The sequence below is a fragment of the Anser brachyrhynchus genome (genome assembly GCF_964034855.1).
Source record: "Anser brachyrhynchus genome assembly, chromosome: 9".
In the NCBI taxonomy this organism is placed as follows: domain Eukaryota; kingdom Metazoa; phylum Chordata; class Aves; order Anseriformes; family Anatidae; genus Anser; species Anser brachyrhynchus.
Window position 1 is genome coordinate 13,751,686 of NC_137703.1, and position 26,242 is coordinate 13,777,927.

At 39.7% G+C, this 26,242-nt stretch overlaps 1 protein-coding gene across 14 annotated transcripts in view; it reads left to right on the top strand.

Moving 5' to 3' along the window:
* The window catches only part of LOC308199938 (glypican-5-like), a 433,019-nt gene that overhangs the window by 179,010 nt on the left and 227,767 nt on the right, over positions 1–26,242 (top strand). For 12 of the 14 annotated variants that reach the window (XR_013955102.1, XR_013955103.1, XM_080604873.1 and 9 more), the window contains exons 6-8: positions 9,280–9,410; positions 13,737–13,796; positions 15,669–15,794. Coding sequence is in view for 12 of the 14 variants with exons in the window: in XM_080604873.1 (XP_080460999.1) it covers positions 9,280–9,410; positions 13,737–13,796; positions 15,669–15,794 (317 nt within the window). In the remaining 2 variants the exon portion in view is untranslated. Of the gene's footprint in view, positions 1–9,279; positions 9,411–13,736; positions 13,797–15,668; positions 15,795–26,094; positions 26,169–26,242 lie in introns of all 14 variants that reach the window. The other 2 variants (XM_080604868.1, XM_080604872.1) reach the window with 2 other exon arrangements.

Consider the following 26,242-nt stretch of genomic DNA (forward strand, 5'->3'; position numbering starts at 1 on the left):
TAGGTATAACAATGCTCCAAATAAATAACACGTATTTGACCCTTCTCATGTAAGATCTGTGTCACATTTGTAGCATTAACCCATTGTAATAGAGATGCTCTTTCCTGTAAATATATCCCTGAGCATACTCAGATGTCAGCTTACAGTAATGGAAACAGTTTTTCTCAAGAGGCTGTGGAGTAAATACTGTGACTTGTAAGGGAATGTTTCCTCCATTTATTTTCTTGAAGCTTGGTTCTTAAGATATATCTAATTTTTAGTCCTTCTCTGACTGCGGAGAAAGTGAGAGTTTGGCCAGGAGCTGTCAAGCCTGTGACCCTGAGGTACCTTGTTTCCAACATGGACGTTCTGCCTGTCCCTTTACCATCCTGGGGCTTGTCCCCAGCTCAGGTAATCCAGCTTTCTAGTCCCCTGAAGGGGAGAAGGGAGCCACAGAGAACACACAATGGCTTTGAGAAGCATTTCAAATACTTTGAGAGCCTGTAAAACAAGAATAGTTACATACTTTATTTACATAATTATATAATTAATGTAGTATTTTACAGACACCAAATCAGTGTAAGTCATGGAGTAGGCAAAAATTAATCTTGTTCTGTCTTAGTGTTCACTGCCTTCTTTTGGATATGCTTACATGATACCAACCACGTGAAAACTACTGAGAAAATTCTTTTTGCATTATCTAAAGACTGGAGACAAAACACTTCAGTTTAAAGCTGTCTTTAGGAGGAATATGTCGACAGGCCTGCTGGAATGAATATTTCAGTAGTCTGAGCTTGTGCCTGAATACCTCACTGTTGATGCCCACCTCTGAAAGTATGTTGAACTTGAAAATGAAGCTGAATCGCATGCTCATAGAATTAATTGTGTGACCAGGTTACCCCTGGATCAGATCTGGCTCAGGTTCCTGGTGATTAATTAGAATTTTTTATTTGTTTGTATATAAAGAATGAGTGTTTGCAGTCTACTTGGCCAGTTCTTCAAAATCATTCCTGCAATTTTGTAGTAGTTACAATTGCAGTAATGATGAAATAGTTCCCATTGCAAACAGTGACTTTGGAAAGTAGGCCCAGTTTTGGCCAAACCATTTCTGTAAGGAGTAGCCTACTCTTCATTCATTTTATCACCAGGGCATGTTGAGAATCCTGCTGCTGGACAGCTGAGGGTCATTTAAACCAGCGGGACTGACCGCGTTGGCTGGTGATCAGACAAGCTGCTGTTAGTGAACAGGGTTCTGTCTGTGGGGCTTCGTCAAGGAGTAATGTACAGATCAACATTGCTAAAGTTAATTTGTTGTTAAAATGTCTTTTTTTGTAGCTCCTTGCTATCTTACAATCTCTTACAGAGCGAATGAAAGTGCCACGTGTTTTTTTCAGACTAAAGATAGCTAGGGAGGTACCTGTGTCTGAGAGATGTTCTTTTCCAGACCAGGGACCTACCCAAATCAAAGATAGGATCTCTCTGCCTGTCAGTCCTTGCTGCCAGAGGTAACCAGCCTTCATCCCAGCCAGTGACGGAGTGATCTCTGACTGGGCTGCCTCAAAATGAGCCTTGTTTGCTCAGCCAAAGCCTGGCATTGACACTTCCGGTGCTTTGGCTGCACCGGGCTAAGGAGAACCGCCTCTGGGCCTGGCCCGTGGAGGTGACGTGGTGCCAGCCCTCGCTGCGGGGCTGGGGCTGCCATCCCCTGTGTGAGTAGCAGCTCCCGCTGGGAACTTCTGGCTGCACCGCTACCTGCTGCCCTTGGGCTCAGTCTGCACAGCACTTGCCTGCTAGGGAAGAGGGCATGAGTGTTTTACGTTCTTTTTTATATATACCTCTGTTTCTGAAATACGTATGATCTTTCTGTGCTACTCCCTGTGCTTGACTACTGAACCTTTGAAGAAGGTTGCTGTTAGTTGTGTTGTGAGCTTGCAGTGGTAGAGAAATTCCAGCAGTATTTTGGTAATTGCTTTCACTTCAGAATGGGAATAAATAATAAACACATAACAGGCAATACCATTTTGATACACTGTAATTAATTTGAGAAGTGATAAGAGAAATTTGAATTGAAAATCTTTTAATTGATTTTCTTCATATGCTAACTTTAAAGTTACCTAATCTTTCTGAGAGCTTTAAAAATGACTCAGTTGGATTGATTCCCAATGGAATTTCCCTTCCACACTAGATTATTGTAATTAATTTAAAAAATTGAGCTTAGCCTTTCCAGGCTGTCAATATCTATGGGCAAATGCCACAATAGTGGCTGACTGTCAGGAGTGATTAGAGCTGAACCTTGGGGTTGTTATGGGGGAGAAGGGGAGTGCTCGTTACTCCTCAGGTACTGTTCCTATATTATTCATATATGTATTGTTCATATATCTAACCATTGGTTATTAAGGGTGTTGTAGAATAAGGCACCAAATTCTCATTGCTCCTAATTTGAGTTTTTAATGTGGGAGAAGGCCTTGTAGAATGTGATTCATTCAAGAAGCTGCTGGAGGACTTGACCATTGCATGCACCCTGTTGATGCCTGAAAAGTTGCCTCTTATGCTGCAGACAAAACCTACAAAAGACAGCAATGTCTATTCACATAAACCCAAAGCCTCCTAATACAGTGCTTGCTTTTCTCTTTTCAAGAACCAGTTTCAGGGCTGTTTGCAGAATGCTCCTGAACAGGGTTTTTAAGTAATGCTTTTTATAAGGGCATCCAGGAGTGCTGCTTGGCCTTGTAAAGCATCAGATTGGACTCTTTTTAGAAATGTGCAAGAGGAAGTTGATTGCATCTGTGTAAATTGTTCTCCTGTAAGTTCTGTGTGCTTGAATCCTGCCCCTTTTTGACTTTGAGAAGCTTGTGTGAGTTGATATTCTGTGCAATACTGAAGATCCCTATAACTGTCCTACTTCTCCCCAGGCACCCCACTTGTTTGTATGTATACTTGAAAAATGACTTTGCGCTTCTGAGCTTGGAATGGGGTCTGCATACCTGCTTACTAGTCCAGCTCCCTACCTGGTTGAACCTACCATGCAGTTAGGTCCTCTGAGATCTCTCTTGGCTTCTGTTCCTTAGAGAAGAGGAAATAACTGTGCTTTTCGTTAATGGAGATGTTACAATTTGTGAACTTTTGTAATGGTACATGCTTTTCAGTGGAGAGACTTTGGAAATACTTGAGTTACAGCTTTGTGATTTGCACCTTGCCTGTTCTGTACTAGCATGACAGTTTAGTTCCTGTTCTGGGTAAGCATTTCCTCAGCAACTCTGTTGTATGGCTGAAGTATAACTGATTTCTGGTCTTATTTAATCTTCCCTTGACCTTGAAATGACTGCCTGAAGTTCATAGCCCACTTTTTAGACAGGGAATTTATTAGAACTTTCTGGATTTACTGATTTCATCTCCAAGCTTTTTGAGGTTCTAAATAACCCTTACACGCTGTTTATCCATTTTATATGGGACATACAGTTCCCAGAGAAAAACTGTGAGGATCTTGAACGATATTGTCAAACTACTCTGCAAGCTGGCATCCAAATGTTCTTACAGTTATCTTTTTCAAACCTTGTTGAGACAGGAGGCAGCACTGTCAGTGTTAGCAGTAGTGACAGACTTCTGCAGTTAGTGAGGAGCAAGAAAGTATTCTCAGATTCGTAGCTGAAGTACCTTATCCCCCTGCGCTTGTAGAGGAGGCCAAATTTCCTTGGCTTTGGGTGCAGAACAGTAGCACACCAAAGCATGCAAGGTCATTGAAATGGATGGGATTAAATGAGGGAACTCAAATCAGATTTCAGCGTCAATTAATCCATATCAGAAATAACATTCCGTTACTTCTGCAGTCTTGCTACAACATTGCTACTTTCCTGTTGATTTCTTTTTTTTTTTTGGTTTGTTTGTTTGAACAGGATGGTGAGATGTGCATAATTGTAACAGGAGCCCAGATGTTTCATAAAGGTACAGGATGATCTGTATCTCAGTATCTTAGTAGTCATCCATCATTTTTCAGGATTTGTCTCTTGTAGTTTCCTCATGTGAGCTTTTCTTCTTACAGCGCTTTGTTGTGTATGTTTCTGGCTCATTTGTATCTTGATTGCAAAATTGAACCTAGAAATACTGCTGTAATTCAAATCGTGATTAAAACCAAATATTTTTTCCACAGGCAGCAGAACATGCAGAGCCTTGTGTTGTCTGGATTTAAGTTTCATGGTTTGGTTCTTTGATGTCTGATTAAGTGTCAACTTCAACAGAAGCATTTCCTGCTTCTGAAAAATTTATAGTACTTCTCGGTAGAATCTAGTATCTAATAACAGCTCTATATCTATCTGCCAATTTTCACAAGACTTGTAGGAAATGGATTTACATTAATCTGTCCAATAGATAAAAGTTACGAGACGGGAGAATATTCACCTCCCAAGTGAAATACAATTCACTCGGGTTAGCAGTTGAACTAATTATCCCGTAGTTTGTTTATGTGTGGCTGAACTTTGCTACTAGCAAAATGCGGTGTTTGTAATCTGTAACGTATTACAAAGAGAATATTTAAAAGAAGCCAAAATCAAAAGTTACTTGCTATCTCTTCTCATTGTGATATATTTCTTCCCAGCTATTGCCTCTCTTCACTGAGTATAAGATTTTTTCAATGAACTGCGGACAGTGGTGATGAGCAAATTGTGCACGGTTTGGCCCTAGCTTACATTGTGTCAAATGTGATCCCAGTCATCTTGTGAGCGTTGGAAATGAACGTTTCACAATAATGTGAGAGCGATATGTGGCAGCCCCTCCGAAGGAGAGGGCACTGTGTTTGCATAATGAAATTTGGTCATTGGCTTGGTCAGCAGAAAATAACAAGGTTTTTGTTGGTGTCTTCTGGCATTTTGGTGATCAAGTGACAAGGGTGTGTCTGACTCAAGCAAAATGAGTTCTAATAGCAGGCATGTAAGTCTGAGAATTGAAGCCTCATTGCCCCATAACTCACCATTTCTTGCTTCCCTCACTTTGGACTTGGCAGCTGGAAGCAGCAAACCCCACTTGTAATCAGAAGCGTAGTGGTGGGGTGCGCGGTTCCGCTGCCGGCGGGGTGTGGTGTGGCAGAGCGCTCGGCCAGGCTCTGGGTTTTTGCCGGGCGGGACTGGGTTACAGCTTGGGGAAGAAAGTCTGCTGGAAAATGTGTCAGCATTTCAGTATTAACTCTAAGCTCGATCACTGGAAAATCTTGTATTTTAAAATACTAAGCTTCCCATTACAAAATCAAAGAAAATTACTCTTCTGAACTAGTGAAAAGGTCTCCTGCTTCGGGGAGATAAGATGCTCTCAGTATCTAGAAGGGCATGACATTTTTGCCTTGTTTGAGTATATTAGGTATATTAAATATGACCTCAATGTTTAAGGTTGCTCAAGCTGCAAGAGTTCAAAAGATTTCAAATGAGATTTTTTTCAATTTATTTTGTTAAACCTTTGCAATAATTGTAAATAGCCATCCTTTTAAAGAACAAATATTAAGAGGTCAAATAATCCATATATGGATATATGTGAGTCTGTATTCCATTACAAAGAGAGTTCACAGGAGAAGAAATGTAGCTAGTGGTTGTTGGAAAGATATTTAAGTAAAATCATTGGTGTATAAGTAAAAAAAAAAAAAAAGCTTTAGGTGTAATAAAAGTGTATATAATTGTGGAACATCAAGAATTCAGATGATGATGTATGAGGAATACTAGTTTTCAGCTGTAGGCGTTCACTGTTAGAGGGTAGACATAATTAAATATCGTCCAAGAGAACAAGACAAATGACCTTAGTGGTGTTATAGCTCATGAAGGATGATTTTCTTTCAGTAATATAAGATTGTTAGGCTTATTTTCAAGTTTAAAAATCAAAGAAGTAAATTAACTTAGTCATTCTTTATGTTGATTCTCGATTATTCTGAGATAACTAAAAGTTGAATTTAGGAAAAGAGCAGTGGGTTTTTTGTTTCTAGTCTTTTTTGTTATTAAATTTTATCATGGGTGTCTCCAGTTCTGTACAACTAATGTTGGGTATTTCTCTTACCTTTCCTAATATTAGATATTGTTTGTTTCTGTGTCAAGTTCTAATGTTCGCCAGTGTCAGTAGAGGAGTCTTAGCTTTTATTAAAAACAACAACAACTAAAGACTTTGCACTTAGTTGGAGGTAACATGGAAGTAGTAAGTAATGCATACAAGGAAATATATTTTAGAAAATCCAGTCCCAGTTTCTAGTTGCACTATTTTTCCTTTTGGTGATGACATTGGATTCATGAGCTCTGAGTGAAACTGACGGTGTAGACATCAGGATGAGAGGAGGTCCCTCCATGTTCTTACCATTCTGACAGGTGGGTTGTAGCAGTAGAGTCCCTGTATTCCAGTTCCAGAAAACACCATATTGTTTCTTAAATGACATTCCTTATGCTTTTTAATATACACCACATTAACTTATTTTTCATAAGTACCTTAGCTGGAAGTTTAAGATGATTTTCTGTACAGGAGTGTGCTCTCTGCTATCAACTTCGTGACTGCCAAAGTTTAGCTAGTAAAATTTAGCCTTTTATCATATTTTACTTTGCAGAAAACTGTATGTTTCAATGAGACATTAGTCAGACCACATAAAGAAAAATACAATTAGATTTCTTTTCAACTCATCCAAAATCTGAATTCTAGCAACTGGGGGTAACTCAAGAGCCACAGGAGGGTTTGGTCTTTGCATGCAGACATCTGCTGTTCTTACCTTCATGGGTGCAAGTTTTCAAACCATCTATACAAACCAGGGTAGCAGAGGTGGGATGAAATCCCCTGTCCTTGCAGAAGCAGAGGGGAAAGAAAGAAGATCTGGTGATCACGGTAACTCGAAGAGCTTCCTATTGGGAGGGGTGGGAAGAGAAGGCTACAGAAGGGCCTCCGGCATCTCTGCTGGAACTGCAGAGGCCCCTGTGGCACCGGTGGAAGCAGCCTGAGAAGCCGGGCTTGGGCTGATCTGCCCATGGAGGCCAGGGCATCTACCTGCACACAAGGCCAAGCAGTTTAAGCTGGGGAGCATTTCCAGTGATTCTTGGCATACTGATGAGAAGAGAGGCATTGAAAAGCCTACAAGCACCCCCCCCCCCCCCCCCCCCCCCCAAAAAAAAGTAAATAATGTGACCTGTTTCGTCGGATGGTTCATTCACCTTCTTTTTAATGGAGTAGAATTGGTTAAAATTTTCCGCTGAGAAACACTTTTTGCTCAAGCGTTGTGGTTTTGTTAGATTTGCAGGAAGCTGGAAGTATTAGCTAAAAAGAAAACCCAAAAGTTAAGGTTTGGCAATTTAAACAGTCATTTTATTTCTATGGTCTCAAAAATACAAATCAAAACAAAGTGAGTATTTTCATTTGGCTGCTTAAACTATTGATTCATAACAAAAATGATGACTCTAAACCTCTGAAATTCTCAGAGAAAAGCCCCCAAAAAATCATGGAGTTCTTCATCACCCATGTGTATGAGAACTACCTTCCTTTTGCAAACTGCTCTCTTAGTTGGTTAAAGCTGTCTAAGCCACAGTGACGTGTTTTGAGATATACGTAATTTGAAGATCTGAACATTAGTTACATAATGTAATCCAAGATGGATCTTGCAGAAATCTATGTTGGCAATTTGGTCTGTATGTTGTCAGAGACCTGGGAAACTTGGGGCACAGAAGAGAGAGAATCCTGTGCTGGGAATGTAGCCCAGCTGACCCCTCTCTCCAGCTCCAGAGAGTTTGAAAGGACTTATTTGTTGTATATTTTCATTTGCGGAGTGTTTTCTTTATTTCTTTCAGAAGTTTAAAAGGAATGGAAATAAAATATTTTATTTCACAAAGTTGTGTTTTAAAGCAATGTGGTGGTGTTCCCTGGTGAGACCAGAACAATATACACAGTGCTCAGTGCTGAGTGAGGGGACTGGTTCCTATTCTGACCGCAGATGGTATGTCAGTGTTAATCCAATATGCTGGCATTCAGTTGCTAGATTTGGATTCCTCACAGCATATTATACTGGACTGAGCTGTAACTTATACACCCAAGACTGATGTTAGATGTCACGCTCGTACAAATTCCCACTTGTCATATTTGATTTGTCTGTTTTGTCAGAGGAAAATATCTTTTAGATTTACACCACAGTAGATTTCCAGGAGGAGATGGGAGAGAGAAAATTGTCCTGTACTGCCACAGACACACCCATATGCAACATAGTGGTGCAAAGGGGCAGAGAGAAAATTATTTGAAGACTTTGGTGCTCTGGAATATTCAGCAGATAGGCAGCCAGGACTTGATAAGGGTTTTACAGATGTGGTGAAGTGCAGAGACAAGCAATAATTTGTCTTCCGTGGGTTATAATGGAAAACTGGAGAAGAGATACCAAATTCAGCACTGTGTGGGATGATGGATTCTGTGTGATTAAGGTTTCTAGTAGTACCATACTGTCAGTAGGATTTTCTTTGTCTTCTTTTTGTGTTTGCTTGAGGATTTAAGTGTAGGTGAAAATGTTACATATGACTTATTTGTGGATTAGAAGGGAAGAGCTTTGTCTTACTATTGTCACTTAAAGCTGTTAGAGCAAATAAATGTGGCAGGATGCAGGAGCACTGCCAGACCCACAGTGCACAAAGGATAAATGCAAGCTTGCTTTCTCCTGCTCTTGTGTGAAATCCCCTGGGAGGCTCCAGGAAGGGGACAGCAAGGGCAAATGGCTGAGCAGTGTTAGTGCTGAGAACCCAGGTTCGAAGGCACTGATGGTTCCTGGGACTGAGTTTTCTTCTGATTCTGTTTCTTCAAGGGAAGTGCACTGACTTTATTGACAGTGATTTGTTCCTGCTGAATTCTTCTGCTTATTGCCTTGTTCTAAGGGAACATTGTCTAGTTAAAGGCTGGAAAGCTCAGTTATTTTCTGTTTATAAGCCTGTTCAGAATCCAAATAGGACATAAGACTCTACTCTCTGTATATGGGTATGTTTCTAAATAAAAGTTGGTTTTGGCAATACTTCTGTCAATCTCTTTTATAATAGATCTATACTGAGGTGTCACCATTTAAGCCTGTTTCCAGGTGTACTATAGTCTGGTATCTAGTGGCTGTTGGCTTTCTGGTAGCAGGGCTCTGCACTGCCTCATAGTTTGGTCATTCTAATGCAGACGGCTAGTTTCTAGGTCCTGGAAGAAGAAGAATTTCTTTCTCTCTCCCAGACACCTTCTCTTGCAGTAAACACTAGCCGCAAGGAGCAAGCTGACCTTTGGGCAATTGTAAATCAGTTTCTCCATTCAAACCCAGTTTTCCTTTCCCTTCCTTTCGTACAGGTTGATAAAGTGTGTGGACAGCCCAAACAACAAGAAGGGAACCTGTCATCAGACCATATAGTGCCAGTGAAGGAAGCGACTGAAACCCAGGCACTTGTGATGGCTCACGCTAGTCTGAACAATAAAAGAAGGTAACCCTAAGCCACAGTTGAATTCAAATAAATTCTGCCTCACAGTTAGTGTTGCTGGTTCCTTGTACCAGAGTGTTTCAGTTCTGTCATCTTGTCTGTGTGCATTCCAGCTGTTGCCGTCACTGATAGTTACACTGGTATTGCATTGCAGGTCTCTCCAGGAAAAGCTTTTTACAGGCCAGACTTGATGTCATTACTCAGCACCCAGGTGTTCATTATTTCCAGAAACTTTCAATGAAAATGATGAAAGCTTTTCTATAGTAAGGTCTGAGTAATTTCTACAGTTGAGTCTGAATTACTTAAAATACAACTGCTCCTAAGGAGTTGGGCTTATCTGGGTCAGAAATGAGAAGGAGAAAGGGGTGAAAAGGAAAGATCGATTACCGTGACACAAAGTCCCTGATTTCACAGGGTTGGGGAGGAAGTAACAGGTTCTTCCTTCTCACTGATGTAGGCAGTAAGATCCCTTGTGTGCCTCTTGGACTGGCTTTCTGTAAATTTGAAGTGGGGAGGGAAGGATGTCTTTGCAATGCTGCTGTTGATACATGAGTAGATGTCAGAGCTGACTGACTATAAAATCACCATGACATATTTTTGGCTAACATGCTGTTCTCAGTAACACCAGTGTAAATCTGGAACAAGTGAGTAAAGTGAGTGAAATCATGCTGGGCATATGCGTCTAGCTAAGAACGGTGTCTCATCTTCCCAGGGAGCCTATGTGTGTCCCTGTATGTTGATAACTGACATTAAAATTTATGTAGTCTGGGTTCTGGTGCCCAAGTTATGAAGATGAGGTTTTTATCCATTGCTATTTTGTCATCTGAGCTTACATGAACAAAGAACTATTTTAATTAAGTGACAGCAAGAAGTTAATTTTTTTGAGTGATAGCAGTATTTTTATCCTTTTGTAATTTAAAACATAACTTTTTGTGCTGGTGCTTGGAAATAATAATTTTTAACCATGCAAATTGAATATCAAAGTACAGGGCATTAAGAAAATCAATAAATTCAGCAGTAATAGTCCAAAGAATAATTATAGTATAATTAACAAAATATGCTTTTAAAAATACAGAGTTTTAGCCTGTCTTGTGTATAATGCACTGACTTCGCTGGGACTTACATCCTGGCAACCAAAAAGGCAGAATTAGCAGTCTGTTAGCTGGGAGATAGGAATTGGTGTCTTCGGTGGCATGACAGCAGTTCTTTCTCACCTGAAGATCTGCTCCCTTCCCAACCATCTAGAATTATTTAGATGTTGGCCTTTTAAAATGTAAGACCTGTAGTTGGAAAAAAATACATGCTAAACCTAATTTGTTATAGACTTTCTCAAAATTGTGCACTAAAAATTAAATTATCCAAAACATCTAAAATAAGGCCACCCTTACAGAATTAGGATAAAGTGTTGCTAAAATATAACATTGATAAGTCTTGTGGAGAGCCCATGCACCAGAAGTTAATGATGGAGCCATAATTAGTACGAAGTGAAGAATATTTTCCATAACTCACTATAAAACACGTCACAAAGCTTGTACTTTGCTTCTGTGATTGTGAAGCAGTAAATAGAATGAAATACACAGTGACTGGCTCCTGTTGTTTGCCATTTATCATTTAATCACACATATCAATAAAAAGTAATTTTAGGTAATAAAATTTTATAATAAAGGGTAAACTCATCACTGCAGCAGGTTGTACAAAAGGTACTTAGTGACAGATAACCGCTGCAGGGGGATCTAGGTTATGAGAGTAATTACATGAATGTTTTTTGGTGCTGTTCCTTCTGGCAATCTGAAAAATAAGGAGCAATTATGTCAGCTGTCAGTTTAGGTCCTAGGTCACACTGGGAATTGGCCCGATTGAGTCCCAGTCTGCTGGTCTGTGTCACAGATAGTCCCTCCAAATGATCCTTAATTCAGGCAGGATATGGAACATGACTCCTTCCTTGCAGAATAGGGAAGGAAAAGGAATGAGCAAGCACTCTTCAAGTACGTAAAAAAGCTGTGGCTCATTCTCTTAATGCACCAGAATGTTTTCAAACTCAAGAGAACCAGTCAGGTTAGCAGCAGGGCTGTGGGAGAAATCACAACAAAGTTGACTCTCATCTGTGCTGTAGTACCTACTTAAAGATGCCCTTAAAATCCTGGTGATGTTCACACCTCTGTACGTATATTTGTTCCAAAGGTACTGCATCTTTGCAAAGCTGGTTACAGAATCTAGCTCCTTTTCCAAAGAGAATGAGAACCTCTGCTTTCACCTGTTCAGTAGAGGCAAAGCTGCTCATGCATTTGAAAACCAGGATGCATGGTCCTGCGTGCTCCCTGAATTCATGTAGCAACTGGATCCTCTTTTGGGGTAGTTGAACCCTGTTCTGCTTCTATTAGCGTCATGGGTTCCTGTGAGATTTCTCGTCTTTATTTCCACCCCCATTCCATTCCTGCCTGTTTGCTTTTTGCTATGCAGCACCAAGTGTCAGGAAGAAAATAATGTAAGAAGCTGAAACCTGAATAATTGTTGCATGATCTTCTAGCAAACCTGTTCTTCTAATTAAGCTGAGAAGTATAGATTTAGAACATTTATTTTTTTGCATTATGCAGTAATATTTGGGGATTAACTGAAACTGGCAGAATTGGTGCTGCAGTAATTTTTAATGTGGAGGTTACTATAACATATAGTAGAGATGACAAGAAAATTGAAACCATATGATGGTCCAGGGAATCTACATGGCATGTACAGAATCTAGATCAGTAAATTGGAATGTTATTGCTGAGTTCAGCACAAAGTACTATTCTGGTCAGGGTTCAGACTCCTGGCAAAGTTGGATACCTGTCTTCTAGTATGGCTGCTGCATGTAATATTTCCAACCGCTAAACACAGACCGGATAGATCTGTCTATAGAATTATATTATGTTTAAGAAAAATACAACACGGTATTAGGTCCCTAATTGAAGGAGGCAGGCTTTGAAATGATTTTTTGTGGGGGGATTTCTTTGTTACTCTGTGGGCTTGAAGATGTCTTATACATCTTAAAATAAACACTTTTGAGTTTCCTTGAGAATGTTTGAAGTCAAGGTCATCTATTTTATTTAAAATTAACTATCGGTTCAAACTTCACATGATTTCACATGATTTTTTTGAAATATAAATATTAAAGTGCTAGTACAAAACAGATATTAACGCCAGATGCAAAGAAATTACTGTGGTGAAGAATGAAATGTTTCTGGCTGGCCAAAGCAGACGTTTCAGCTGGTCCAAATTTGCCCTGATAAAACTTTGATTTAATTTTTTCACGGGCTCTGTTGGAACAACTGCTTCAGTGGTGGCAGGTGACAGTTGCCTGATGCTTACTGCAGGTCATCCCTTTCCTGTGGTCATCCCTGGCCTTCAGCTCCCAGAAAACTGGATGGAAATGCTGCCAGGAGGGTAGAAGGGTGGCCTGACAGCTGCCAAAGGAGATGCTTTCTGTCCAGTAAGACTTCCTAGCTGGACTGGCAACTGTTGTTAAACCTGTTTGTAGGCATGTATTACTCCAGGTGTTGCCATTGCTTTATACATCAGAGTACTGGTTTAAGAAAGAACAGTGTGTGTTACTAAATCAGTAGATGGAAAACTGTATCAGGCTGTTAATGTTAAAGACAGTGTTAATCAAGGGACCTCAGGATATCAGTGCCACAAAATGGATTTGCACTGAGTAACTGCCAGTTTTTTTTTCCACGGTTTTTCCTCAGATACAACCTTACAGCCTATCTGTCCTGCTTTGTAAACAGCTTTTTTTTTTCTTTCATTGGTGCAGTCTGTCCAGAACTAAACAGCAAAAGATATCTGTATACGCGTTATTTATTAACAGAGAGCAAATTGCTCATTGCACAAGAAAACAAATGCTACTTATTTGTATCCTCCTTCCCATGGTGCTCATTCTAAACTGTTTCTCATTGTTTTCTTGTATAGCCTCATATATTTGCAGTTCTTCCATTTGGTATCAGTTATGGTTAATTTGAGTCCCACCGAATTTATTTTCAGCTTTTGGCTGTGTGCTGCATTTGTAATTGTGCTCCTAGTTGAAAAAAAGAGAAACAAAATCTCCATTGTATTGTTTCAGTATTGCTTTGACATTTTTAATTGTGTCTATGCTTTGGGAAAATCTCGTGACAATTTTCCTCCTTATTTGTTTTCTTATATTATCCTATGCATGTGCCTGATGACCTTTCTTTCAAATAATTTTTACTTTTCTCTTTTGTTTCTCATTTCTTTCCCTCATTTGCCTGAACTCCTGCTTCTCCCCTACTCCCCAACCTCTCCTGACTGATGCTTATTCTCCCCGGCCTATTCCAGTTCTCTGCCTCTGAAAGCTTCAAAGAATGACAAATCAAGAAGTTTGAAAAAAATCTCTCGGTAAGAATGAAACCAAGGTGACATACTTTGTTGTCTTTATGCTTTGCTCATCTCCATTGTAAGCTGCTGTTTCAGCTCTAATCTAGGAATTGGTGTACTTATGATTGCAGCTTTTATACAATGGGGCACAGGGAAACCGTACATTCTCTACCTAGTGTGTTTAGTTTTATACTGATGAAAAGTAAATAATTTCACTGGTTAAGATTAAGAGTTGGACACACAACTCTGCATTTGCTGAGATGCTGCTTTGAAATGTCAGAGCCCCACTGCTGAAAATGCAAATGAATTTAAGCCTCTTGGGGTGAGCTGAGTAAGACAAGCTTTAGACTCTCTCAAAAGGGTGATCTGTACCTCCTTCAAAGAAAACCGCATTCTAGAGAATAAATTTGTATTAATCTATCTTTGTAAAAATCAGTGCTCTCAGGAGGATTCTGTCAGGTAGGTGGCCTTCTGTCCAGGCTTAGCCTTACTGCGTAAATGCATTGAGCACACATCTTTGAGTGAGTGGTCAAGAGTTAGAAATACTGACTTTTTTCCTCGTAAACCCCCTAATTCCGGCTTTATTTTTCTTAAAATGATAGCTTTCCTGCATTGTTAGGGTAAGCTTGTTCCTTAGGACTATGGGATGGCTAATTTATCTAAAGGAGGATTTCACTGCATGTCAGACAAATGGGATGGCTAAAAGCTCAGTGAAAGTGAAGAGATGGTTGTGGGGAAAGCTGACCACTGACTAAGCCTGGTAGGGGTAGATACCTGTCAGTGGACCTGAAAGGTGCTTGTTTAAAGCAAACGTTGCTCCCAAAAGAGTATTAAGTCCTGACTGTTCAGATGCCATTCTCCAGCCCTATCCCCAGGGTCCTCTTCTGTGTAGTGCTGTCTTAGAGCCTGCCAGGCAGAAGCATAATAAACCAGAATGAGTCCTCTGGCCTTCCAAAAGGAGCTATTGATGGGTTTCTGAGACAGGTAGCTCCATGATAGTTCTAGTTCAGTTTTTCTGTCCTCATTATCAGTATCTTTAGCCATCTTATACCAAATAGGAGCTTTTAAAACTGTGAATGTAGGGTAGTACTCTCAATGTGTGGTGAATTAACTCTTGTTTTGTTACAGTTTATTTTTATGGCTGCCTCAGCCAGATACATATTATGGGCATAACCAGATTATAGAGGCAGCAGTTTGCCCTCAAGACGTTTTTCCATACACACATCATTGGAAACGGTCTGTTTGTGCTAGCCAGGAATTTTGGTTATTCTCCAAAGTGCAGGCAGCCTCCTCTTATTGGCATGGTGCCAGATTTAACAGAAAAGAAACTTCTTTCCAATATGAACATGACATGGATAGTGATGATGGGGAGAAAATGGCCCTAGTACATCCCAAGGAGATGGCTTTCTATACTGTTGTTGCAAGTGGGGGGTACATGGCATATTACAGGTTTTGTCACAGGATGTTAGCTTCAGAAAACCTTTTCCACCCAGGAGGATATTGACAGTGTTCTTTATTCATCTCTCGTGCAGGGAAGGGAGAAATTCCAGTAACAGGGAAGAAAAAACACTCCTTTTAGTGATGTTGTTTTCTCATTTTTTTTTGTTTTTAATCTCTTTATCTTGAAACTGTGGAAATGGACTTCTTTCAAATTTTGAGGTATTAACATAATTGGTTAAAGCCTACCTTTGTATGAAATTGTGTATTAACAGCCAACTAAAGCTGGATTATGCTTAGGAGTAGAAATACACTAGAAATAAAAAATAATTAGGTTTGTTGACTTTTAATTTCTTGGTGGGTTCTAAACTTTTAATCTTGCGGACGGCTAAATTGACAGGGGGCTTAAATCATGTGTATGGTTTTGTTGTTAAATACGTTCTTCCTATGTTGCAGAGAATTCATCAATTACATGAAGCGATCCCGAACTTTTTATGCCTCTATAGCGGAAAGGCTGTGTGAGGGAGACTTGGTGATGAAAGACAGCTCAACCTGCTGGAATGGAGAAGATGTTGTAGAAAGGTAAGGTTATGTGTAAAAGCTTTCCCTAATGGTGAAAAAGGTGACTTCGTATCCCCTAATGGTTAAGAAGCATTCTGAGACGTTACTGTCATCATTAAGTTTCTCCTTCATAGTGAAGCTTAATTGAGCAAGGATTTTGCTAACCTATGTGGTTGTTAATGCTGAGTTTTAGGTATCTGTATTAAATGTAGTGGAACACTTTCTTGAAGGGCTCCTTTTGAAGGGTTCTTTTTCTATATAGGGAGAGCTCTTTATCTATAGAGACATCCTACCCTCTAAAGCTGAGTTAGCGAGGAGTACCTCAGTAACTGACTGGAAGTTCCTTCAGGTCTGGTGTTTATACCATCATTAGTATGGAGCTAAACGTTGTGTTTGGCCATAAAAAATACACAGCTTTTACTGCAAAGGTCTCATAAAAATACAGTGGTCACACGATGATATGTTAAAGGATTTCCTTGCCATTTCCTTTGAATGTTTCTGACACAGCACTTCGAATAACAACTGATTTTGGAATTGCCAAGAGTCCTTACCATGGCATGTTCTGTGGGAGTTCCAATAAAATAACAATTAATGAATACACTGTTCTGTGTTGATAGATCAGCTAGAAGCACTGTGGTGTGAAAGCATTGTCCTAGTTTGTCACCTACATTTTCTCCTCTGTATGTTATTACAATCTTTCCTACCACCTTTTGGAATCCAAACTGGAAAGTACACTTGCACCCTTCATGAACTAAACTTTTTACTGTCATTTCTCTTACTCGGCATAACATGAGGCAACATTGCCCCCAGGAGAAAAAGAAGCATTCAGAATGTAACTGTACCCGTTACTATCACTGTCAACGTATATGTCAGTTTTTGTAGTGAGAGTTGGTTGGAAGTGTGCCACTGAATGTTTTCCAAAAATGACATTTTGTTAAAAGAGACATTCCATGAGATTGTGTTGGCTTTCATGATGTTTCCTTTTGAAGTGTATTCTGTGTCCTTAACAGTTTTAGAAGATAAAGTTCTAGTGTTCTGTTTTCTTGCTTTAAAACAATTTTCATTACTGAAAATTGCTTTGTAGAAGTTGTGAAGTAATTTCAATGTGGAACAGAGATGTTACAATTATCGGCTGTCCTATTAAAGGGAGTTCTGACTCCCACACAGCTCTGCTTAGATTTTTCTTATGTAAATAACTTCAGCTTAATTATGTCTAAGATACTCAGAGATAAATACATGTCTAATGCATTCAAAGATAACTTTAATGTTTCAGTGCGTATTGGCATTACTAATCAATTGTAGCAGCACATATTTGGACGTTTTGGCAGTAGTGCAATATTCTAAATATTAATATGCAGCCATTGTAATACTGATTGAAGTTTTTACTGTAAGAGTAACAGAGAGGAAATGGGGAGAACAGCAATATTTTTAATAAGTATTTGCATTTCAGAATCCCTTTTGCTGGTACCAAGTTGCTGGATACACAGCTAACTTCTAGAACAAACAGTTTTCTTGTGGAGGGAAAAAAAAGAGCAAAAACAAGAAAAACGTTTTCTATAGCAGCTATCTGAAAAAAAATTAAATCAAAATTTAGGCTTAATTTTAGTCTGCTTTTTAAAAATACATTAAAAAATTGCTGCCTAAATTGCTGGTACATGTGTTTTAGAAGGACATGAAAGGGAAAGTTATTGTTTGTTTGTTTCTTTGCTAATCTGTAACTTTCCAAGAGCTGGGGACATGCAGAAAAGTTTCTGGCCTGAAATGGGTAGCAAGGTGGGAAAAAGCAGGGAAGAGACTAATGACCCCTGTTATTTTGAATTAAAAAACAAACAGCAAAAGAAAACCAAAGCCAACCTCTCAACCCTGAAGTAGATGTTTGTATTTACATATTCCATAGGCAGATTAGGGGGGAAAAAAGTTTAAATTTGTATGTTGAACCAGACTGCAACATGTATATATTTATCAGTTATGTCACAGTATCGGTCATGCTAGGAGACTCTCTGGACAGCCTGCACCGCCAGCCGTGCTATACAGCAGCACAAGCACGGCACCTGCTAGCTGGCAAATTTTACTCCTGTGATCATCTGTTTGACAGCCTGGACATGTCACGAGTTTTGCCCGTACGAGAAGTAAATCTCCTGCCCTGGTGATGCCTGAAGATGCATTTCTCTCTGCTCTTTCTCCTTTCCCAGGAGACTAGGAGATTGAGTATCAGCAGTAGTAAATAGTACTGAACTCAAAATAGAGCCTTATTCTTAACTCTGTATCAGAAAATAGATCTCTTCCAGTTAATCTGGCGCATCTCACATGAACCAGTCAGGGTGACTCGGGATGTGAAAATGGCAAAAAGCACAGTTCCTCTTTCCTTACTGCTTTCTTTCATTTCATAATACTGTCTGAAAGCTGAGTGATATTTATGCTGCTCACTAATTGGCTTTCAGGCTCTTCAGGAAAAATAAATTCAACCTTTAAAAACAATTTGACACATGCATGCCATCTGTAACAATATGAAAATTCCGCTCAGAAATGGGGATCATACATGCAATGAGTAAAGAGGGTACTTGAGGTCTATCAGAGGTGGCTCTCACTGCTCCAGGCATGCAGTTTGTGTGCCGTTCTTCTGTCTCCTGGGCTCCAAGGGACGTAGCCCAATGGTAAAGGTACAGAGGGAGCACTGAGGACGATGAAGGCATGAATTCCTGTATGAGTAATTGTAGATGCTTTAACCTGATGCAGAAGGTGCAATAGGGGGAATATGACAGGGAGTTCAGCTCATAGAAGAGCAAGCCGTAAAATGACCAAGTATATACGAGGCAACCAGGTGCCATGTCCAAGCTTCTTTGTCTAGGAGCAAAATTTTAGACAAAATATTTTCTCTGGTGACCTTTAGGCAGCTGCTCCCACAGACTTCTTTTCTGTAGCAGCTGAACTGCAAGAACCTGCCTCTCCCCAGGAATATCTCTTCAGTTAAGTGCTGGCATTGAATCCCTGTCTGTGTTCTCTCTGGATGTGATAGTTAAACTGGATTTGCTGATCTCAGCCTCACAAATGGCAGACTAGCGCAGACAGTACCCAAGGACTTTCCTTAAACCTGATCTTGAGATATTCTGTTGTCAGATTTACATCTGTGCACAAAACGTGGGTCCCCCGTCAGAATCCCTTTTTGTGAAGTCTGGGCTGCCATAGAGGAGCTTTAACAGAGACTGTTCTTTCTCTGCTACTAGTGAAGGGAAAGGAGATGTGGCCTTGCTGGCACGCTTTTGGGGTGTGCTTATGAGTAACAGATGAGTAATCCTGATATGGAAATAGTGCTTTAGGAGAACAGTGGGTTGTGAGTACTATATTAAAGTTAGATTGTCATTCGCTATTTCCATCTGTCTGTCTACCTACTTATCTTTCAAAGCTTCTATTTCAAGAGAGATGAATAATAAACAGATAAGCAGTGATCTGTTCACAGAAGAAATAAAACATAGTGAGTGTAGCTGGTGTTCATTATACCCTGCCCTAGACACTGCATGCTCTCTCCTGCTCCTTGCCCATGGCTCTGCTTTCACTCTCAGAAAGAGGCTCATTGCAATCTGAAAGCTATCAAGTGCAGTGCATGCCGTTCATGCTTCAAGGCTGGAGTGTGAAAATTGCCTGGGGGCATGTTCAGCAGCCACAGCACTTGCCTTTTAGATGTCAGCAACAGCGTCACCCTTATTTGTCAGCTGGGCTTAATGTGTGGGATCGTGAAGCAAAGGTAATGTCATGGCATTGCTCTGCATCCTCTGAGCTCTGCTGGAAGGTGCCTTCTCAAGGCAGTCCCCAAAGACATGTTCCACGGTTACTGTCACATAAGTGGACACGTACCTTTAGCACGACCACTTCAAAGACACTCATGTCATGTGAACCATATGTTGGGATCTCAGGATTTTTGAAGGTCAAGAGGTCTGCTCATGACTTGTGTTAGAGTACAGCTGGCTGTGTTTGGGCACTGTCCCACAGGGTAAAAGACGCAAAAACCTTTTACTCTGCTCCTGTATAAAGTGTTGTTATTTTACAAGTTGAAATTCAGAGGTTGACAGATGCTAGTGAGAACTGCAAGATTGCTGCTACCATTTCAGATCTTTCCTTTTAAGGAACAAGTGCTTGCAATTACTTTGATATACTCTAAAATGCACATACCATCTCTATTGTGACATTCCTATAAACAGTGTCTTGAGTCTTATAGAAGGAAAAGTGAGCGGGTAAGGAAGAAGAAAATTAAGTGATTGGCTTCATCAGGTGTAGTGGATGCTTGGGATCTCTGTAATAAAGCCCCTTTCATTCAAGGGTTGAAATATGCTTTTAGACTATATGTCCAGTGCACAAAAGACACAGACGTTCAGAGAGAAAGGGATAGTGCTGATAACTTAATGACAACACCATCAGTACTCTGGAGATTTTACTTCAGGTTAGCTCTGGTGTTTCCGTGGGGAGTGAACACTACCAGCATCTTTGAAGTGTATCCTTAGTTTCATTGCAAAATAATCTGGAGTGGAGACAGTCAGAAGTTTAGCTGAAAAGTGCAAATGTAATCAATATTTAACATATTAATGTAGACCCCCCAGGTAGTCAACTGGACCACCTGCATTTGAAGTTTGGGGTCTGAAACCTTAATTGCCTCAAATAATAAGTACTTAAATGTAATGAGCATGTATATAAATAAGTTTGTTAAAAATTATGTAAGTACAGTATATTGTGAATTTATGGTGACGGTTTTGGTAGGGTGCTGTCCCTAACAGGTTGTATACTCCTTCAGAGCTGGCAGGCTCTGGGCTGGCTCACAGGCTTGCTGTTTTCCAAAGGATTAAGCAGAAATGTTCCATCCCAGTGCTGAGCCAGCCTGACCAGGCTTGATGGGTGAGCCCTAATGAGATCTCAGCAGGTATTGGCATGGCTGCAGGTGGTAACCTGAATCCAGGCTGCTTTTGCTGCTATATTTCCCATTTACAAAAAAAAAAAAAAAAAAAAAGGGGAACAGTGTCTACCTTCAGATAAGTCTTCATGGTGAAAAAAGCAAGCTTTCAAAAGTTTGGCAGAGAATTGTTGCTCAGAAGCAGCAAAGATGAATCATGACTGTGGTGTGCAGCAGCTTTTTCTGTCCAAGTTGCATGACACTTCTAGGTCAGTGAGACATTTTATAGGTTATGACAGCATAGTAGATAAGTAATTTGTTCTAGGGGTTATTGCTGCTTCATGCCTACCTGTGGAACTGGTTGGAAGTTTCTGTAACATTAATTGGTTTAAGAAAGGGATGTTACGATTTTTTAATCTTTATTTATTGTTTTGAGTGACAGGATTGCTAGTGGCTTCAAGATTTTTTTTGTCTTCCAGACTCCTTTTCAAGTCACGTTATTACTTTTTGCTCACACAAATGCAAAGTAAGAGGTGGTCAATTTAACAAGGGTTTGGGCTAGTCAGTAGTGGCAGAATACTTTTAAAAACTAGGGAGTTAAAAGTGTGTGAGATGAAGAGTAGATTTTATGAAGTGTTGATGGTTTTTAAATGTGTCAATAAATCTAAGAATTCTCTCATATTTGTAGCAGTCTCAAGTCAAAAACTGGTTTGAGTAGCCATAACAGGGAATTTTGAGAGAAGCAGAGAGTGTGGCTGTAGTGGTTATTGTGGCATACTGATCCATACTGCTTTTGTGAAATGACTTCAGTAAGGTCATGAAGAAATATTAGATTGTGTCAAGAAGAAGTGAACGTTCCTGGATTTTTTTTTTTGGCTTTCCACAGTCATCAAAATATTCCCAAATGGAATGCTGCCATAAATCCTGATGGTTATTCAGTGTCTCATCATGTTCTGACCAGTTCTTCCAAAATATTTTGGAACTAATCTTTCTGGTTCTAAATCTGATATCTTGGGATATTCTTCCCTTGGGGGGGGGGAAGTCTGTATTCCTGTAAGAACAGAATTGGGTATGCCTTAAAGAGTCAAACTTTGCTTCAGACCAGAATATCATTTACAGTAATTGCATTTTAAATAAGAGTTCCCTGTTAAGTTTTCACTGTTAGTGAACTTTAAGGCTGTTTCTAATGTTTTCTGTACATTAAAGAAAGAGTTAAAAAAAAAAAGTGGTAATTTTTGTTTATATTCTAAATGAGAGGACAAATAAACCTCAAAAGCTTACTCCTCTTCCAGGTTTTTGCATCTACGTATTTGAAACAACTACATTTGGAACAGAGCCATCATTTCTGTGGCTAGAAATGTGTGCTTATAGTACAACATTTAATAAGTTGACGTGAGCTTGGTTTCTCATTTTTCCAAATCTGCCTTATGTTTGTAGTGCTGTGAGGAGTTAAAAGGCAATAACAATGTTCTTATCACTGAAGTCTGCAGCTTCAAAATGTAGTACTGTGAGTTATGGAGATGAGGGACTGCCTTTACAGTAACAGCTTTTCAGTTTGGAATCACTTTCTCTGGAAATTTCAGATGTAATGTTGGGGGGAGGTTGAAAATGGTTTTTTAACTGGGTTACTGAGAAGGTGGTTTTGTGACACCCAGTAGGAAACCACACTTCTCATTCCTTCTTTCCTTCTGTCTCTTTCTTGTTTTTATTGGAACTGTGCATTAAGCAAAGGGATTAGGGGACACCTCTCCACAGGCTTGAGCAGACTGTGTCATGGGTTGGTACGTTCTCGGAGCCTGTGCAAACTGGCTGAGAAATGAAGTAGCAAATTACTGACTTCCTTTTCTCAAAGTGTTTTACTTTAGAGACTTTCAATTTTTATGAGTTTAGCACTTTCTGTCCCTTTTCTCATTTCCTTAGGCTCTAGCAAGCAGCCATCTGGGTATGGAAAACAGAGATAATCATTTAGCCTTAGCACACTTAAAAAGGGTTCAGCTTCTGTTATTCTTGTGCCATCAGAGTAAACAGTTTGTCATTACTGTAAGTTGCAAAACCCTGTATCTTTATGCAGTGTTCTGCGATTTTTAGGTTATTTTCCAAGACTTGTCATTCTGGTGTCTTTTTTTTTTCCTTGGTTTTAAAGAGTTCTGTAGAATACAGCAAATCCACTGTGTTGGAAGAGACCATTTAAGACATAAATTTGCCTGAGCTCAACCTTCAGAATGATGTAGAGCTTTGAAATGTTTTGAATGGCATGTTGTGCATCCTCCCATCAGGAGATATGAGGAGAGAGTATTACAGTTCATTTTTTGCCATGCAAGCACGTAAATATTTTAATAAAAGTGCTGATCACCTCTTGCACGGCCCCAGTCAGCCATAGGCAACAGTCGGTAGCTACCCTCATGCCCAAATTCATCATATGGCCAGGGAATCCCAGTTCGGAGAATTTCTACTTGCCAACAGCAGTTAACAAGCAAGTTGTACTAGGACAAGAATAACAACAACAGCAAAAGCCTTGAGGCTGAAGATTTAGGAAGAGGACAAGCTGCAACTGATCACAGTGCAGAACAGGAGCAGATAGAGACCTCTTTGCACAGTCTCAGACCAGAAAATACAATGTTTGCCAAGTTGCATTTCATATTCTTTTAATGACCGATGAAATACAGGCAGTTTGTCCCAGCCAGGTTATGGTGAATACTTGGAAGAACTGAGGAAACCAGAGATGAAGATAGCTCAATCTTTTTGCTATTCAGGTCAAATTTAGGTCTAATGTTAGCCTACTGTCTACATGACTAAAGCATTTTGGTGAAATGAATTTGAATTTGACCCATGTTCTTTTAATGCCTGTCTTGTCAAAAGAAATAGCAGCTGTTCTGAGAATATGTGTGCAATTTGTATGCTTTTAAAGACTCTGTTTAGATGTACAGGTGTGTGATGTATTTAAGGATAGAATGTGATAATTTGATATTGGTAAAGCTTGTCCTTCAGAGTGAGGAAGCAAAAATCTGAACTCTGGCTAGTTGTATGAAAACACTCACTTTCTCTGGGCCACTTGAAGGGATCTTGCATTCTGTTACCCAAATTATTCTCTTCGCTGCTCGTGAAGGCGAATCAATTAAAAAGCAACAAAGGACAACACTGGGCCCTGTTCTCCCCAGTTCACTTTTTATAAATGGAAAAATAAATCCTGCAGTTTTGGTCGCTGAAAATTGGACATCCTGCAGAAGTAAAGGCAGAAGGATTTCATCTATAAACTGTTCACGTTTCTGTTATAAACATACATACTTTATCTACTCTACAAAATATATCCATATGAACTTTTATCCATTAATCTGAGTATCTGACTTGGATGCAGAAACTGACTCTGTATGCCATGCAGTGGTAGACTGCAAGGATACAAAACGAGGAGGTAGGAAGAGCTGTAAGGAAGTCATTCAAATAGCGTAGGTAGGGGTACGTGGAGGTCAGGTGTGTGTAAGAAAAGGTGAGGTAACGGAGTAGTGTTTAATCCAGAGATGCTGGAAAGAAAACAGCTAAGGGGGTGCCGAGCTGGCTGGAGTAATCCTCACAGAGAAGTCCTGTTTTAGAGCTTCCACCATCACGCAGCAAAGGCCAGTCTGTCAGCTGTGACTCAAGGCGAAGGTACCAAGGCTTCATTTGCTTCTGTGGAACTCCTCTGGGTACATGCCCTATTGCTGAGAAGAGAGCTGCTACAGTCTGGGATCACTTAGAAATGATGGAAAATCCAGCACATTTTATATGCTGATTCTATCCTCCTTGGCTTTATATTTGGGAACGTTTTGCAAATTACAGTACAGTCCTGTTAATTACAAATGTCATTAGAACTGTAAATTCATTCAGCTGGGAAGGGAGCTCAGGAGGTATCTGGTCCAACCTCCTGTTCAAAGCAGGAGCATCTGTGATATCAGACCAGCTTCCTATGAGCTTTATCCAGTCTTGTCTCGAAAACTGCCAGTGATGAAGAGTGCGTGAACCCCCTGGGAGACTTGCTCCACATTTTGACTGTCCTTGTGGTGAAAAAATGTTTACAGTTAGAGTATCTCATGAATTTTATCAGTTTGGCTCTTCTTGCACTATAGAGTGTTTATGAACCTGAAGTGTTTGAAGGTCATAGAGACAGCAAGCTAACAAGTAACAGTGCTTATCAGACTTACTTAATAGCTGTCATATGCACTGGGAGATGTAGCAACCTGCACTACTTTCTATTTTTACAAGGTGAGAGACTTCACTGTTGGTGGAAAGAAACAATTATATTTCAAACACAGAGCATTATGCATAGTATGAGATTAGAACTGTGCCTTACCCCCAGTTGGCTTACCTGAAGGTAAGACAGGAATAGTGCTACCACAGAGGAGTGTACTAGTTAGGATGCTCACAAGGCAAAATCTATTTAACTAAGAAAACGTGGGAATACTAGGAAATAAATGTCTGCATAAGTAGTTAATATTTGTCCTTTTTATTTCTAATACGAGTAAATTCAATTTCAGTTCAGCTAGAGAGGATTTCCTAAAAATACATTAGCCAGTTTTTAGTTATGAACAGAAAATACATTCCAAATGAATTCATAATATATTGTGAAAATGAAAGCTGTTCCATTACATTTTACCAGTACTGGCCAATGCAAAAATAATTGGCTAGCATTGGATGTTTTCTATCTGTATAATCCGTATCAAGTGATGTCTTATGAAAAAGAAGCACACAAATTCAACTAACAAGCTCTGTTAAATCTGCTTGAGTTATTAAAATACCATATAATAATGCCAAAATTCTTTTTCTTCTGCAATATCACAGAAACCAACGTAGTAAACTCGCTTATATCCATTATTTATTGCCAGAAGGGATGTCACTGAAACATCTCCCAGGGGGTTATGGGAATATACATATGCATAAAGGAATGTCTTCCATGGTGATTTAAGATTAGTGCTATGTAGGATCCTGTGGCTAGGTCTCTCTTCTTCTAGTTCTGACTCTATGAAAATCATTAGCTGTTGCATCTTTAATCATGTGGGGCAGGAGACAAGACTGTCTTTCTAACAATAAGCAGCCATTATAATGTTAAATATCAGAAAACTCAATAGCCATGTTAGTCTTGCTCTGACTAAAACACGGAGTATCGAAAAAATGGAATCAGGAAGACTGCTTCCTACTTGTAATATTGTACCTAACGAATTTCAGTGCTATAAATGCTTTTTGAATTGCTGGACAACTGGAAAGGAAGGTTGTCCCAAAAACTGTTATATATGATCAGTCCTCTCCAACCGTTGAGAAGATTACTTAAGTTTCACATTGATTACTGCAGTAGTTACTTTTCTCCACAAGCTGGGGAGACATATTTGCTTCTTCAGTCAAGAGCCATTTCTAATACTGCACAGGAGTAATCTGTCTGACAGAGGCTTTCAGTTTCTATTTCATTCTGTTCAGTCAGAAGAATACGTGTTATGCTTTTGGGACAACCTGCAATGCTGTGTTGAAGATTCAGGATTCACAGCTGAAAAGTAAGTGGCCATGAGATACCTGATGTGTGTCCCATCACTACTTGTGAGTAAGGTACCTCCTCTGCTGAAGAAGA